Raw genomic sequence first — 16,131 nt, 5'->3', positions numbered from 1 at the left:
TCTATTTCCGACACCTCCCTCCCCTTTCTAGATCTTTCTGTCTCTGTCTCTGGAGACAGCTTATCCACTGATGTCTACTATAAGCCTACTGACTCTCACAGCTATCTGGACTATTCCTCTTCTCACCCTGTCTCTTGCAAAAACGCCATCCCCTTCTCGCAATTCCTCCGTCTCCGCCGCATCTGCTCTCAGGATGAGGCTTTTCATTCTAGGACGAGGGAGATGTCTTCATTTTTTAAATAAAGGGGCTTCCCTTCCTCCACTATCAACTCTGCTCTTAAACGCATCTCCTCCATTTCACGTACATCTGCTCTCACTCCATCCTCCCACCACCCCACTAGGAATAGGGTTCCCCTGGTCCTCACCCCACCAGCCTCCGGGTCCAACATATTATTCTCCGTAACTTCCGCCACCTCCAACGGGATCCAACCACTAAGCACATCTTTCCCTCCCCCCCCTCTCTGCATTCCGCAGGGATCGCTCCCTACACAACTCCCTTGTCCATTCGTCCCCCCCATCCCTCCCCACTGATCTCCCTCCTGGCACTTATCCGTGTAAGCGGAACAAGTGCTACACATGCCCTTACACTTCCTCCCTTACCACCATTCAGGGCCCCAAACAGTCCTTCCAGGTGAGGCATCACTTCACCTGTGAGTCGACTGGGGTGATATACTGCGTCCGGTGCTCCCGATGTGGCCTTTTATATATTGGTGAGACCCGACGCAGACTGGGAGACCGCTTTGCTGAACATCTACGCTCTGTCCGCCAGAGAAAGCAGGATCTCCCAGTGGCCACACATTTTAATTCCACATCCCATTCCCATTCTGACATGTCTATCCACGGCCTCCTCTACTGTAAAGATGAAGCCACACTCAGGTTGGAGGAACAACACCTTATATTCCGTCTGGGTAGCCTCCAACCTGATGGCATGAACATTGACTTCTCTAACTTCCGCTAGGCCCCACCTCCCCCTCGTACCCCAGCTGTTACTCATTTTTATGCACACATTCTTTCTCTCACTCTCCTTTTTCTCCCTCTGTCCCTCTGAATATACCTCTTGCCCATCCTCTGGGTCACCCCCCCCCCCGTCTTTCTTCCCGGACCTCCTGTCCCATGATCCTCTCGTATCCCCTTTTGCCTATCACCTGTCCAGCTCTCGGCTCTATCCCTCCCCCTCCTGTCTTCTCCTATCATTTTGCATCTCCCCCTCCCCCTCCAACTTTCAAATCCCTTACTCACTCTTCCTTCAGTTAGTCCTGACGAAGGGTCTCGGCCTGAAACGTCGACTGCGCCTCTTCCTATAGATGCTGCTTGGCCTGCTGCGTTCACCAGCAACTTTGATGTATGTTGCTTGAATTTCCAGCATCTGCAGAATTCCTGTTGTTTGCGTTTCTCTTGAGTATTAGTTTTCTCTTGTGTCCCAAGGAAGTGCAGATTGGTAGATTAACCATAATAAATGGTCCCTAGAATAGGTGGATGATATCATTTGAGGTGGATTGATGGGAATTTCTCCCTTCGTTTTGTCCTCAACTACTTTTAGGAAAATCAATTTTTTTTCATTCTCATCTCAAATCCAATTAGATTATATTTTAATGAGTCTTTCTGATAAAACGAGAGGAGGTTTGAAGATTAAAAAGACATAGCAAGTAGTAAAGTACAGGGGAGACTAAGTAAATAGAGTAGTGATCAGATGATGCAAAGAGAATTTCAGGAGGTGGTGGGATGGAAGCGGTACATCGTAGTAGGAGTAAATTTGTTGTTTTGCAGAAACTGGCAATTTTTTTTGTGCCTGTGCTCCCTTACTCACTCTTCCTTCAGTTAGTCCTGACGAAGGGTCTCGGCCTGAAACGTCGACTGCGCCTCTTCCTATAGATGCTGCCTGGCCTGCTGCGTTCACCAGCAACTTTGATGTATATTGCTTTTTATTTGGATATTATTTTGCATGGCTACAGATAAGAAAAGGTCACATTTGTGATGTGTATATAACGATTGGCCAGGAGGAATGGCACTTGGAGAAAATGTACATCTTTAAAGGCAGACATTCATGAACAATAATCTTGTGGGCCTGAATAGCTGTTTCAAAGTTTTTGAAGATGGTTGCATTGGTTATGATCTTACAGTTTCCTAGATTCTGGAATGGTCCCAGCCAAATGCAAAGTGGAATTTCAACATAGCTATTGAATAAAGAAAGAAGACTGGGAAAGTAGACTAGTTGACCTTAGCTGAATGGAAAATAATGGAATTTAATTTTGAACTACAACGAGGTACAAATAACGGCTAGGTTGAGTTGGTAGTTTTGAGAAATGGGAACTGATGACAAATTTTAGCAGGATAGATGTTGACAACCACTGTTGTCATGTATTTGTGCTTCCTGAAGCTTTTGATAGCACTTTCACAATAGGATTGCTAGCAGGAATCGGCAGATTACCAAATCTAGAGTTGATAATTCCATGTTAAGGATGAATAAAATATTGGACAGGAAAAGAATCAGAATTTATTATCTATTGAAGGAAGATAAAATATTGGGCATAGATTTAGAGGCAAGTGTGTAGAAGGCCCTTTTCAATCCTCAGCTGCATATTTTGGTGAAAGATTGGAGACCTGCTTATGTTTTACCATTGTTTAGAAGAAGGGTATTTGCAGGCTACTTTAATGGTCAAATTATTGACGTCCGTTCTGTGGAATGCTGTAATCCATTTAGAAAGGCACAGATTTAAGAGAAGTAGGGAAAGTGCAAGTCTTTTTGCTTTGGGGAATTTGGGGTTGTGTTTGTAGTTCAGGGATTATAATAAAGCTGTTCATTACATTCAACATGATGAAAATGTGAAAGTTCACGTAGCAATTGAATTCAACAACATTGTGGCAGCAGTGCAGGGTTTTTGAAGCTCTTGTGTGATAAGGGTGTTATGAAAACAATGTCCTTGGCAATGTTAAATGATCAGGATGTTTTAGCAAAACTTGTAGGGAATGCAGATACAAAATATTAGCTGTATGATTGTCAATAGGTTGGAAGACAATAGACTGCAGGAAGATATAGATGGTCTGCAATGTGGCAAATGGAATGTAATCCAGGCAAGTGTGAGGTAATAGATTTGGGAAGCTGCCACCAGTGATACACATTGAATATCAGAAAAAGGGGCATGAAGGATTTCTATCTACAATACTTGGAGAATTACAGAATATCATAAAAACTATAACTTTCTTACCTCATCAAGAATCTCATATCAGAGCAGGGAGTTAAAACTAATATACCACACACATTACATACCAATTGGAGTACTGCATACAGTTCTAGTTGAAGCAATAAAAGAAAAGAAAGCTGTTTGAATTGTTGTCTCAAATTTTTATTGTTTCAGATGGCTAACATCTGTAGTTTTGTTTTATTAATTTGCTACAGACCTTTAGAATTAGTGGTGAAAGGTAGAATTAGGCTGGCTGGCCTTTTAATTGACTGGCAGAAATGGCCATACCCTGTCAATTTTTTTTTGTGATTTCAGATTTGGATCAAATAGTGGGATTGGGGAAGCTTATTAAATCCAAGTAAAGTTCCTACTAAGTTGATTAATTGTGTCAACTCGTGCATAATGAATTTCAAAATGTGGATCAAATTGACAGAAGTCTGTTAGGATGTGGATGATTCATATCTACTTTTTATTTTGGGCAAAGTTGCAATGTAATTCAAACAAATTAAAACATTGAAAAAGAAATGCAAAGAGATTAGAAGTGTCTCCATTTGGAGAGCAGAAATAGTGAGTACAGTAGGGTGAAGATTTCATACTGTTCTCTTAATGAAACTTGTTTTCCTTTGTCCTCCTGTTTTGCTCCAAGGGAATTTGAATGCAGTGATCTGATTTACATAAAATAAAAAATCCAGACATTTCCTCAAAATTCCAGTTCTAGAGTACCTACGTAAAGAATGCTGGTACTTTTCAGTCTGCCTGCCTTAGCACCCCAGAAAGACTGGCTCAGGTAAATCCCGTGAGCTAAATACTGACTTTTTTTTACCCTGACATATACCTTGCAGGTCAAGGGAACTGCTTTTTGTATGATTTTTGAGTGACCCATAGACAATACTGTTAGATCGTCTTTTCAAGAACGTGCCAAGATGGTGTGATGAATTTGCCAAGCTATGTGCAGTTGCAAACATTTATTTTCCTTCGCCTTCTTGAAGATACCTTTTTAGGTATGGTTCCTTGAGTTCTAGTTTCCCAGTTATTTCAATTGCATGTTATAAATTTGGTATTCTTATTGAGCCCTATTCTGTTACGCATGTAGCTAAGGTTACTGGATACTCAAGGAGTATAGTTTTTCTTTATATGCAAAGCACTTGATTGAAAATATCCTTAATTTATTTGAACAGGCTGGCACTTATTTGCCTCAGTCTTACTTGATCCATGAAGAGATGGTGGTTACTGATTATATTGAAAATGTGGATGAGCTTGGATTCTTTATCTCACGCCTTTGTCGTGGGAAGGAGAGCTTCAAGCTTCAACGCAGAGATTCTGTGAAAGGTAAATTAATACATTTTGTGCAATTTTTATGTGACAAAGCTTTCTTTAAATATAACCAATTCAACAATTTCAAGCTAAAGATTTAATGTTTCCATGCGAGGCATCTTTAAAGATTCATTTGTTCTAACGTGTCTATTTTGTCAGTTTCAGGGTCAAGCATTTTGCTTAACTAGTGGTGTTTCATTTTGCAGTGTAATAGGTCCATTCCTGGTTTGTGGTGCATAGTCCACATACAGAGGCAGCACACATGAATTCTCTTTACACACTGTAGCATTAAATTACCCCACATGAAATCAGCTCATTAACCTTGCTATATCAAAAGCGATTCCATTTGTCCCAGTTTTCCCCTAGATGCCAGCTTTATCCCTCCCAGGCTTGCTGTTGATTGATTGTCTACAACATTCAATATCACCTTGGGTTCTTCACAGTCACTAAATTATTGTCCACTGCATTTTGGCACTTTAATGGTCTCCTATAGCTTCTCCTTTGTTCAATCCAAACACTTCCTCCATTTTAAAGATATTTCCTCTTGGACAGATCATCTGTAAGGGGAGCAGTACCATATTCTCTGCTATTTGACCAATCACTCATTACTGAATGGCTGCTTTTCTCTGCAGAATTTTTGGTGTCCTTTGGTTGCCCTTAATGGGACGAATTACACTGGGCAACACAATTTTTTGGAAGTGTTGCTTCCTCAGAAATGTTTTTTGTTTATGATAGACCAATTGAAGGTGAAAACAAATATAATTTCAGATTACTTGTATCACATAGGAATTTGGAAAAACAAGAAATTAACTTCTTTTGAATATAATGCAGTTAATTGCATAAAGGTGCTGATGATTTGCAATAGTTCAACTAAGCTAAAAATGTTTTGTTCATGATTTTCATTTGTACTCAGTGTCTAAGGCTTCTTGCTCGTGTCCCAACAATAATCAGTCCTCATTGATGGATTCTAGTTGCCTTGATACCATTTCTCCACGACCCCAGTGCCCTTGTGAAACCTTTCACCATGCTTGTCACTGACAGCACCAAGATTTGCAGGAAAGAAGACTAAATGGGAATGCAGAGAATGAGTATTTAGTGACCTGTCATGGTTTTGTATGCTTGAAGCATGTTGTCAACCAGCTGCACGTAGCTTAGTGCTCTGTAGTTAGAAACGTAGAAAACCTACAGCACAATACAGGCGCTTCGGCCCACAAAGTTGTGCTAAACATGTCCCTACCTTAGAAATTATTAGGGTTACCCATAGCCCTCTATTTTTCTAAGCTCTATGTACCTATCCAAAAGTCTCTTAAAAGACCCTATCGTAACCGCCTCCACCACCGTTGCCGGCAGCCCATTCCATGCATTCACCACTCTCTGCGTTAATAAAAAAAAACAACAACTTACTCCTGACTTCTCCTCTGTACCTACTCCCAAGCATCTTAAACCTGTGCTCTCTTGTGGCAGCCATTTCAGCCCTGGGAAAAAGCCTCCGACTATCCACACAATCAATGCCTCTCATCATCTAGTTGTTAAGAAAACTTTTAAAAGTACACTTGAATATCTGCCATGCAATTTTCCCCGGTCCCACTAGAAGTTCTTCGAATTACCTGTCATTGAAGACCTATCTGTCTTGGACCAACAAGAATGCCTTCCTTAATCTTGACACAAGTTATTCTGGGAGATACGTCTCAAGTATTGAAATCCTTCACAGAAATTTATAGCCTTTCTAAAATATGGTCTGCCTCAACATTCTCAGGCAGGCCTAGACAAGATAGGATACTTGTTTTAGCTTACGTTACAGGCAACATTTTAATTGTCCTGAATTATGAATTAAAATAACAAATCTAGGTGATACAGAAAAAAGATTAGTGGTAGGGAAATTACATGAGGATTTATTTTTCTCATGATTTTTATTTTAAATGATCAGCCCAAAATCCATAAGATACACCCAAAAGTATTCAGGAAGTAAAATCTTTATTGTCCAGTGATATTGCAGTTCAGTCAAAAGAATGAGTTGAACATAATTCCTGACTGCTTGTATTTATAAAACCCAGATAGCAACTCATCCTACTATTTACAAGTTCTTAGGCCTCTCTTTTTTGTGTTATTTTACAATAATTTGTTTTGATTTTCCAACTCATTCTCCCAAATAATATATTTGCATTGAGTTATCACCCATCCCACAAGAAGTCTGCAACTCATTGATCCCCATCACCATTTCTATATATGAGTTTTATTTTCGTTCGTCCATGCTATTTAACTGGCTGGAGTGTTCACCGATGTCTTTAACTTCTTACTTTTGCATCCTAAGGTACCCACCTGCTTCCAGCAGACTTTAGTTATAACAGTGCCTAAAAAAGAATGTGGTAACCTGCCTTAATGACTATCGTCCAGTTACATCCACTGTGATGAAATGTTTTGAGAAATTGATGATGAAACATGTCAACTCCTGCCTGAGAAGCGACTTGAAGCTGTGCTGGTTTGCCTAGAGACACAACAGGTCAACCGTAGATGCCAATTCATTGGCTCTTCAGTCAACCCTAGAACATCTGGATATTGAAGATGCATACTTCAGGATGTTCTTCATTGCCTACAGCTCAGCATTCATTACTATCATCCCCTCAAAAATAATCAATAAGATTCAGGACCTTGGCTTCAATACCTCCTTGTGCAACTGGATCCTTGATTTAATGACTTGCGGACCCAGTCAGTTTGGATTGGCAATTAACATGTCCACAGTCTCCAGCAGCACAGGTGCACCATGAGGCTATGTGCTTAGCATCTTGCTCTACTTTCTTTACACTTATGACTGTGAGGCTAAGCATAGCTCCAATGCCATATTTAAATTTGCTGACGACACCACTGTCATTGTCCAAATCAAAGGTGGTAATGATCTTGATATAGGAGGGAGATTGGAAATCTGGCTAAGTGGTGCCACAACAACCTCTTGCTCAGTGTCAGCAACACCAGGGAGCTGATTCTGACTTCATGAGGAGGAAACCAGAGGTACACAAGCCAGTTCTCATCAGGTGATTAGAGGTAGAGGGGGTCAGGTCAAGAACTTCAAATTCTTTGGTTTTGCCATTTCAGAGGATCCGTCCTGGGTCCAGCACGCAAGTGCCATTACAAAGAAATCACAACAGTGCGTCTACTTCCTTAGAAGCTTGCGAAGATTCAACATATCATTTAAAGTGTTGACAAACTTGTGTGTGGTGGAAAGTATATTGACTGGTTGCCTCATGGTCTGGTATGGAAACACCAATGCTATCAAACCTACAAAAGTTGTGGATATGGCCCAGTCCATCATGGGTAAAGCCCTCCCCACCATTGAGCATGTCTACAAGGTGAACTGTTGCAGGAAAGCAACATCCATTAACAATCCCCACCATCCAGATCATGCTCTCTTCCCGCTGCTTTCATCAAGACCCACATCACTCAGTTATGGAACAGTTAATACTCCTCAGCTGTCAGGCTGTAGAAACACTGGGGATCAGTCACCTCATCACTGAACTGTTCCCTCAACCTGCGGTCTCACTTTCAGGACTCTTCATGTCATGTTCTCAATATTTATTGCTTATCTATTTTTTATTATTTCCCCTTCTGTATTTCCACATTTTGTTGTCTTTTGCTTGTTGATTGTTTGTCGATCATGTCCTATTTTTTCTTGTATTTACTGTGAATGCCTGCAAGAAAATTAATCTCAGGGTTGTATATGGTGACATATATGTTCTTTGGTAATAAATATACTTTGACTTTTGAATTGATATTCACCAGGGAATTAAGTGCATTCCTGTAAGTGAAATAAGGACCATAAGATACAAGAGCAGAAGTAAGCCATTGGTATCGAGCCTACTCCACAATAAAATAAGTTTGCAGCTCATCTTTTGATTTAGCATACAGTCCCTATAAACCCCCTTAGAAGTTTTCATGTTTTATTGTTTTACAACATTGAATACCAGTGGATTTAATTTGGCTTTTTTGGCACTGGTCAACAGAATGGACTCTTTTGTGTCAAAGTGAAAACAAATTGGTATAAATTTATTACAATTATGAAACACAAAATAATTGATTGCATTAATTACTCACCCCCTTCAAGTCAATATTTAGTGATGCACCTTTGGCAACAATTACAGCTGTGAGTCTGTGTGGATAGGTCTCTATCAGCTTTGCACATCTGGACACTAAATTTTCCCCATTTTTCTTTACAAAACTGCCCAATCTCTGTCAGATTGCATGTGGATTGTGAGTGAGAAGCCCTTTTCAAGTCTGGCCACAAACCCTCAATTGGATTGAGGTCTTGGCCACTCCAGGACATTGACTTTGTTGCTTTTAAGCCATTCCTGTGTAGCTTTATGCTTGAGGTCATTGCCTTGCTAGAAAACAAAGCTTCTCCCAAGTCACAGTTCTCTTGCAGACTGCATCAGGTTTTCCCTGTATTTTGCTGTATTCATTTTACCTGCTACCTTCACAAGCCTTCCTGGGATTGCTGCAGTGAAGCATCCCCGCAGCATGATGCAGCCACCACCATGCTTCACGGTAGGGATGGTGTATTTTTGATGATGTGCGGTGTTTTGGCTTATGCCAAACTTAGCATTTAGTCTGATGGCCAAAAAGCTCAATTTTGGTTTCATAGAACCTTCTTCCAGCTGACTTCAGAGTCTCCCACATGCCTTCTGGCAAACGCTAGCCAAGATTTTATGTGAGTTTTTGGCAGGGTTGCAAACCGACAAGAGTAGCAGTCAAATACCTTGAGCTTACCCCGAGAAAGACTACAATGACCATGAAGCCTTGTGCGGGCACCAGTGCACATGCGTGTATGTGCGGATTTTTCTCTACAAATCATTTTTGGCGATTCTGTTTGGGAGGGGGGTTAATCATGACCAGAATATAGGTGATAAGGTGCTAATACACTCAATTTCATTTCTAAAAGGGTTTATCTAACGAATTTAACATTAAACACACAGCACATATTTTCCTCGCATGAATATAGTGATAAGTCAATTATCGGGGAGGACAGGGGAGCTTGAAGTAAGTGTTGAACGAACTTCCAGTAGAAGTGGTAGAGGCAGGTTCGATATTATCATTTAAAGAACAATTGGATAGGTGTATGGACAGGAAAGGAATGGAGGGTTATGGGCTGAGTGCAGGTTGGTGGGACTAGGTGACAGTAGCGTTCGGCACGGAGTAGAAGGGCAGAGACGGCCAGTTTCCGTACTGTGAATGTTATATGGTTATATAAGTCACTTATAATTCAATAGCATCATCACATTTTAAGTAACATTTGAATATTAAACACACAGCACATATTTTCCCCGTATGAACATATAAAATCATTGCAATGCACCAATATCACTGAATCAGTGGGAGCCTTGGGCTTGTTTTCCTGCAACAAGATGGTCCTATCGAGGGGTGATGGGAGACAGCGATACTCGAAGGGGGTTCCTTATGTCCAGTCTACTCCGCAATTTAGTTTTCGTTGCATTCATTGCAGAGATATGTTGGAAATGGAAGCAACGTTTTCAGTGCTTTCTTGGCTATCTCATGATATTTAGCCTTGACTTTGATCCAGAATGCCGGCAGAGATGTTATGTCAAGCATACTTTTCAGCCCACTGTCATTTGCAAGCTCGAGGAGTTGATCTCCTTCCCACGCTGACATGGATGACGTGTGTGTAATGACCTCGTGTGCGTTCAAGCTCAACAGTGGGCGTGACAGGGAATGAGGAAAGGTGCAGCTGACTCATATTGCCAAATCATATCGTTTCCTCACAGCCCGGTAGCTCCTGCTTTGCAGCCCGGTGGTTGGGGACCACTGCTCTAGGCAGATTGACAGCAACGCCATATTCTTGACATTTTTTGATTGGCTTAACTGTACTCCAAGCGATATTCAGTGACTTGAAATTTTTCTTGTATCCATCTCATGACTTGTGCTTTTCAATAACCTTTTTGCGGAGTTGCTTGGAGTGTACTTTAGTTTTCATAGTGTAGTTTTTACCAGGATACGACACACCAGCAGTCAGACTTGCCAGATCCAGGTATATTTTTTTTACTCCAATCAACTGAAACACCTTGACTGCATACGGTGATCTCCATTTAACTAATTATGTGACTTAACCAATTGGCTACTCCAGTGATGTCATATTAAAGGAGATCAATACTTATGCAATCAAGTAATTTGTGGTTTTATATTTGAATTAATTTGGATCACTTTGACATGAAAGATTCTTTTTCTGTTGATCATTGTCAAAAAAGCCAAATTAAATCCATTGTGATTCAATGTTGTAAAACAAGATAACATGAAACTTCCAAGGGGGCGAATACTTTTTATAGGCACTCTGGTGCCTCAATTCAAGAAGAACAAACATTGTTGGTCAAGTTGAATTTATTGTTACATGCACAAACGTGGTGAGGTACAAGCAAAGTGAGAAGTTTGCAGCAGCATCGCAGGCATGTAGTACTGATAACAACATTGAATTTACTTATCACGTGGTTAGCTAGCGTTCAGGATGCCACTGTTTTCTTACTGCTTTTCCTGATGCATTGCATTACAGAAAATAGTGATACAGGTTGCTTCTTAGGTATGCAGCAGCCCCTCAGTTATCTGTACTGAGAGAGTTTCTGCAGGAATGATTAGCTGGAGGTAGATTTTGAGAAATGTTTTGAACATGGAGTGGCAACAAGCTTAAAGGGTTGTTGGAGAAAATGTCTTCAAATTGAAGACCAACGAAAATCCCTCATTTTGGGGGAGGAGAGATGACATAAAGTTGATCATAATGGGGGAAATGCAGATGTTGTACTTAATGGCTAGATGGTGTGGATTTGGATATTGGTTACTGTTGAGCATTAAGGCAAATGTGGCTGGCAGTTTCAGGCAAGCTAAAACTGGCAGTCAAGCAAAATTATTGAAATGTACTGAATTATTCATCACTTATCTGGTATTCAGCTGCTGGTTAATCAATAAGCATACTTTAAGGTAATTCTGTGGCATGTTAAATTGAAATCTGCCTTGCAATCTGAAGAATTTAGGTGACTTTATTTCAGTTTGTCTCCGTATGTAGGCAGTGTTCTCCATTTAACAATTGTTTTTTTTCTTTTCTCCAGGAATCCAAAAGCGGAATGCATTGAAGTGTTTCAAGATCCTTCATTTTGAAAGTAAAGTTGCAGTTGAAACTCGTGTCTGTGAACAATAATTGCAGAAGACAATCTGGTGCAGCTCCATATTGAGCCCACAAATCATTTTTTCTTGGTGTGCAATGCATTTTTCATTTTTTTTTTAGTGCTGTAAACAGGGTTTACTTTTAAAATTTTCATCTCTGCTTAAATACTATCAGAAGTGTAAGATGCAGGTAGATGTTTAAAGATATGATTAGTAGTTTGTGAGAAGGATAATGCCAGTATTTCTATTGTTTTAATAGTGGGCTATATTATTAGACTGGAATTAATACTTTTTTGACTTGTGCGGGAAGGAACTGGAGAATTCCCCACTTTTTCCTCAAATATCTACAATCTATATTCTAGGCACAGTGGATAAGGTGAAAGAGAACATAATATGGTAAATGCATTTGACTAATTGCTAATTTGTGTATATAATCTAAGTACAATAAAAAAAATAAAATGGTTTTGTATGTACTGTATATTTTGTTGTGCACCTTTAACAGAAGTGTTCCAATTTTGTGTAATCAAACAAATAATGGTGAATATTGGGGGTGGTGGTGGTGGCATTGGATCTAACTAATAGTTTGGTCAGAAATGATAACTCTAATTCTTTCCCCTTCTAAGATCCTAATTAAAACCAGACTGAGACTTGGATGGGCGAAGGTAAGATTAATGACAGTATAAAGTGAGAAGGAAGTCAGATTTTGAGGAAGTTAAGGACGTTTCTCAACCTGAAAAAGTTTTCTGAAAGTATTTGAACAGGAGAGGAAGTCAGGGATTGGTATCTAATTTAGCTGGGCAAGTATAGAGATGACCGTGCAGGATTTAAGAGACATCTCTCGTCACCTGAGTTTGAGGGATGGCTGGTCAGGTATGTTTAATCTTGCTGGTAGTGATGGATGAATAAGTTTAGGCATTTGTGTGTTTTTTTAGATTGAGCGAGTACTTAGAAAAATGGGGAAAACCAAACAAAGCTGTGACTGAGACCAAAAGGCAAAAGAAGAATGTTTGATATGCGCAGCATATCAGGAAATCCATGTGAAGAAAAAAGGTTACAATTCAGATACAAACAGTGAAGGTATCTGAAGGTAGAAGATGGTGTCGTTCCTCAAGCTTGCATTTGGCTTCATTGGAATATTTGGGATATTTTGTGTGGAAGCTGTATGTCAAAAACCAAATATATTTCGCAACTTCCATTCACCTTGAATGCAAGATGAACCGTCACTGCTACGGTCCTGGTGAAGGTACTCAAACAGCCCCGTTGAAGAAAGAATTCCAGGATTTTGACTAGCAACAATGATGGAAAAAAGTATTTCAATTTCAGGATAGTATGTGTAATTTGGTGATACTCCCATTCACCTGAAGCCCTCGGTTTTGAAGATTCTGGGTTTGAATGATGATGTTGGAGTAATTGTGTATTTTGTGCGAAATGCTCAGTGCAGCTACTCTAGGCCTGCAGTAAAGGAAGAAATGTTATGGCTGGTGGATAGGGTACAAATCCAGCAGAATACTTTGTACTAGACAGTATCAAGCTCCTTATTGCAGCTGCACACTTCAGGACTTGGTGGGCAGTATTCCATACCACCCCAAGCACTACATTTTAAAATCTATGCTAATATTCCAGATCTGGAGGGAGATTTCTGTTGTTTTATTCCTATAATTTGGGAAGATTGGAAGATAATGGCAAACCCTTTCAGTATTTCGAACTTGATTTAGCAATCTGGCATTAAGTCATCCAGATTGGATGTTTTCCCATCTTTCCCATAAAACTTAGTTTTCACTGCACCCATTATTCCTATCAACTGATTAAGAGGATATCGACTAAGTACTAATTCAGCATTGTAGCCCTGCCCTTTGTCTCAAGTACATACATTGCTTTTGTTCCTGAAGTCCTAAATGTCTCTTACTATCCACATGGTACAAGATTTCAGGTTTCCTTTCATGTTTACTGACATTCTGTACCCAACTATATGGCAATTTTGCCTTTTTCTTCATTCCTCAGTTTTAGGCTGGTTCTTGCTTGAAGAACTTGCCTTTACATCCATTTTTGTTTCTTCATGTTTTCCATCCAAGGAGTCCTGGCTTTGGTTCCCTATCTTTCTCTTCTGCGGAAATTACTCCAATTTCTACCAGAGACAGCATCTTGTTGAAGATGACCCGCTATTTCATTAGTTTTTACTGCAGATTCTTTGAAGTTAATGCAATTCTATGTTAAGAATTTGGCTTTCAATATTTCCTGCCCTTCAATTGGATTTGACATTCTGATCCAACTGAGTTTCAGTCCAGCTGTCTGCTGTGGTAGGTCTTGCATAACAGATAATAAAACAAAGTTGGGCAGCATTGGCATTCCCTTACCGATGAGTTTACCACATTCTATGCATGTTTTGAACAAAAGGTAATTGGCATATCACCCACCCTGATAGTCTTCAGAGCACCTGAATCTTCAGTTGTTGTTGTTGTGGATGTAAGATCAGTCTTCTGGTGGGTATACCCATGGAAGATGCCACGCCCAGATGGTGTCCCTGGCATGGTCCTTGGATTCTGTGCTGACATTTTCCCCTCTCCCTGCTTTGTGCTATGGTTCCCTTCTGCTTTAATCGGTACTCAGAAAAAGCAAGATAATATACCTTAATGACTACTGCCCAGTGGTTCTAACGTCTACCATCATGAAATGGTTTTGAGATGCTGGTCATGGCATACATCAACTCCAGTTTTCAAGACAATCTTAACTCACTGCAATTTACATACTACTGAAACACGTCTACAGTGAATGGCATCTCCCTTGCCCTCCATTTGTATCTGGAGCTTCTGGGCAGTAAAGTCACCTTTGTTAGACTATTGTCTATTGGCTACAGTTCTACCTTCAATACTATTATTCCAAGCAAACTCATCATCAAACTCCAGATCCTAGGAGTTAATGCCTCTTCCTGCAACTGGATCCTTGACTCGCTGACCAACACTTCTGCTATGGGTATTCTAAACACTGGTACTCCACAAGATTGTGTCCTTAATCCCCCTACTCTAAGCCCAGTACACTCCTGACTGTTGCCAGCTTCTGCTCTAACTCAACCTCTAAGTGTGCAGATGATGCCACCGTAGTGGGCTGTATTTCAAATAATGATAAGTTATTTGAGTAGAGGAAGGAGATAGTTTAGTGCCGTTGTGTCATGACAACAACCTTACCCTCAATGTCAACAGAAGAGCTGGCCATTGACTTCAGAAAGGCAGAGTGGTGCATATTCTCCTGTATACATCAATGGTGCTGAGGTTGAGAGCTTCAGGTTCCCAGTGTGAACATCACCAATAATGTGTCCTGGTCCAACAATGTGATGTCACAGCCAAGAAAACTCACCAGCGCCCCTACTTCCTTGGGAGGCTAAAGATCAGCATATAGGAGGGATATTGAAAATCTGGCTGAGTGGTGGCACAACAACAACCTCTTATTCTATGTCAACAAGAGCAAGGAACTGATTATTGACAAGGAGGAAACCAGAGGTGCATGAACCAGTCCTCATTGGGCGGGGGCGGGGAAAATCGGAGTTATCATTTCAGAGGACCCTCGGCATGACATCTAAAACTGACAAACTTAAATAGATGTGTAGTGGAGAATATATTGATTGGCTGCATCAGGGCCTGGTATAGAAACACCAATTTATGGAGGAGCCTTCAAAAAGTGACAGAGCCCAGTGCATCACAGGTAAAGCCCTCCCCACGATTGAGCACATCTACACAGCGTGTTGACGCAGGAAAGCAACATCCATTCTTTTAGGAGTTCAAGAATGAGTGAGAAACTTAAATACTTCACAATGGTTTATTTAAATTTTAAATAGATACAGATACTAAGCTGACAAAGCAAGTTTTACAAGCAGATGAGAGACAAGAAATTAAAGAGATTCAATTAAATTCAATATGGCATTTTTGAAAAATCTATCACCTTTACATTCCAGATAAACATAAATTCCTTAGATAAGGTTAAACCAATTAAAATGATACACAATTATAACAAGTGTATAATTTGCTTAACAGTTAGCCAATTAAAAAAATGAGAGTCAAACCATTATGTAACTGCAATACTGTCTTCTGCCAGTAAGTGGAGACAAACTATACTGAAAAATAGATGAGTTTTTTTTAAAAAAGGTATGAATGATTAAAACTACAATTTTAGTCTTGCATTAATTCAACTAATATAATAGGAAGCATTCTGTCTAGATGAAGACCGGCTTGGTATGGCAACTGCTCTGCATGTGACCAAAAGAAACTGCTGAGAGCTGTGGATGTGGCTAGGTACATTTCAGGAACCAGCCTCTCCTCTCTGGTCTCGACTGCCTCCCTAAACCAGCCAGCATAATCAAAGGCCCCCAACCACCCTGGACATTCTCCTCTTCCCATTAGGCAGAAGATACAAAAGCCTGAAAGCTTGTACCACCATGCTCGAGGACAGCTATCCCACTGTTATCATACTCATGGCTTCACAATCTTTG

At 40.3% G+C, this 16,131-nt stretch overlaps 1 protein-coding gene across 1 annotated transcript in view; it reads left to right on the top strand.

The window, feature by feature from the left end:
• Positions 1-12,113, top strand: part of itm2ba (integral membrane protein 2Ba) — a 29,606-nt gene extending 17,493 nt beyond the window's left edge. The window contains exons 5-6 of the mRNA XM_063051136.1: positions 4,361-4,511; positions 11,597-12,113. Of these exons, the coding sequence (XP_062907206.1) occupies positions 4,361-4,511; positions 11,597-11,685 (240 nt within the window). The 3' untranslated portion in view covers positions 11,686-12,113. The remainder of the gene's footprint in view (positions 1-4,360; positions 4,512-11,596) is intronic.
• The last annotated feature ends 4,018 nt before the right edge of the window (positions 12,114-16,131 follow it).

This window comes from Mobula hypostoma, chromosome 6 (genome assembly GCF_963921235.1).
Source record: "Mobula hypostoma chromosome 6, sMobHyp1.1, whole genome shotgun sequence".
In the NCBI taxonomy this organism is placed as follows: Eukaryota; Metazoa; Chordata; class Chondrichthyes; order Myliobatiformes; family Myliobatidae; genus Mobula; species Mobula hypostoma.
This window is presented reverse-complemented; position numbering and strand designations above follow the sequence as displayed.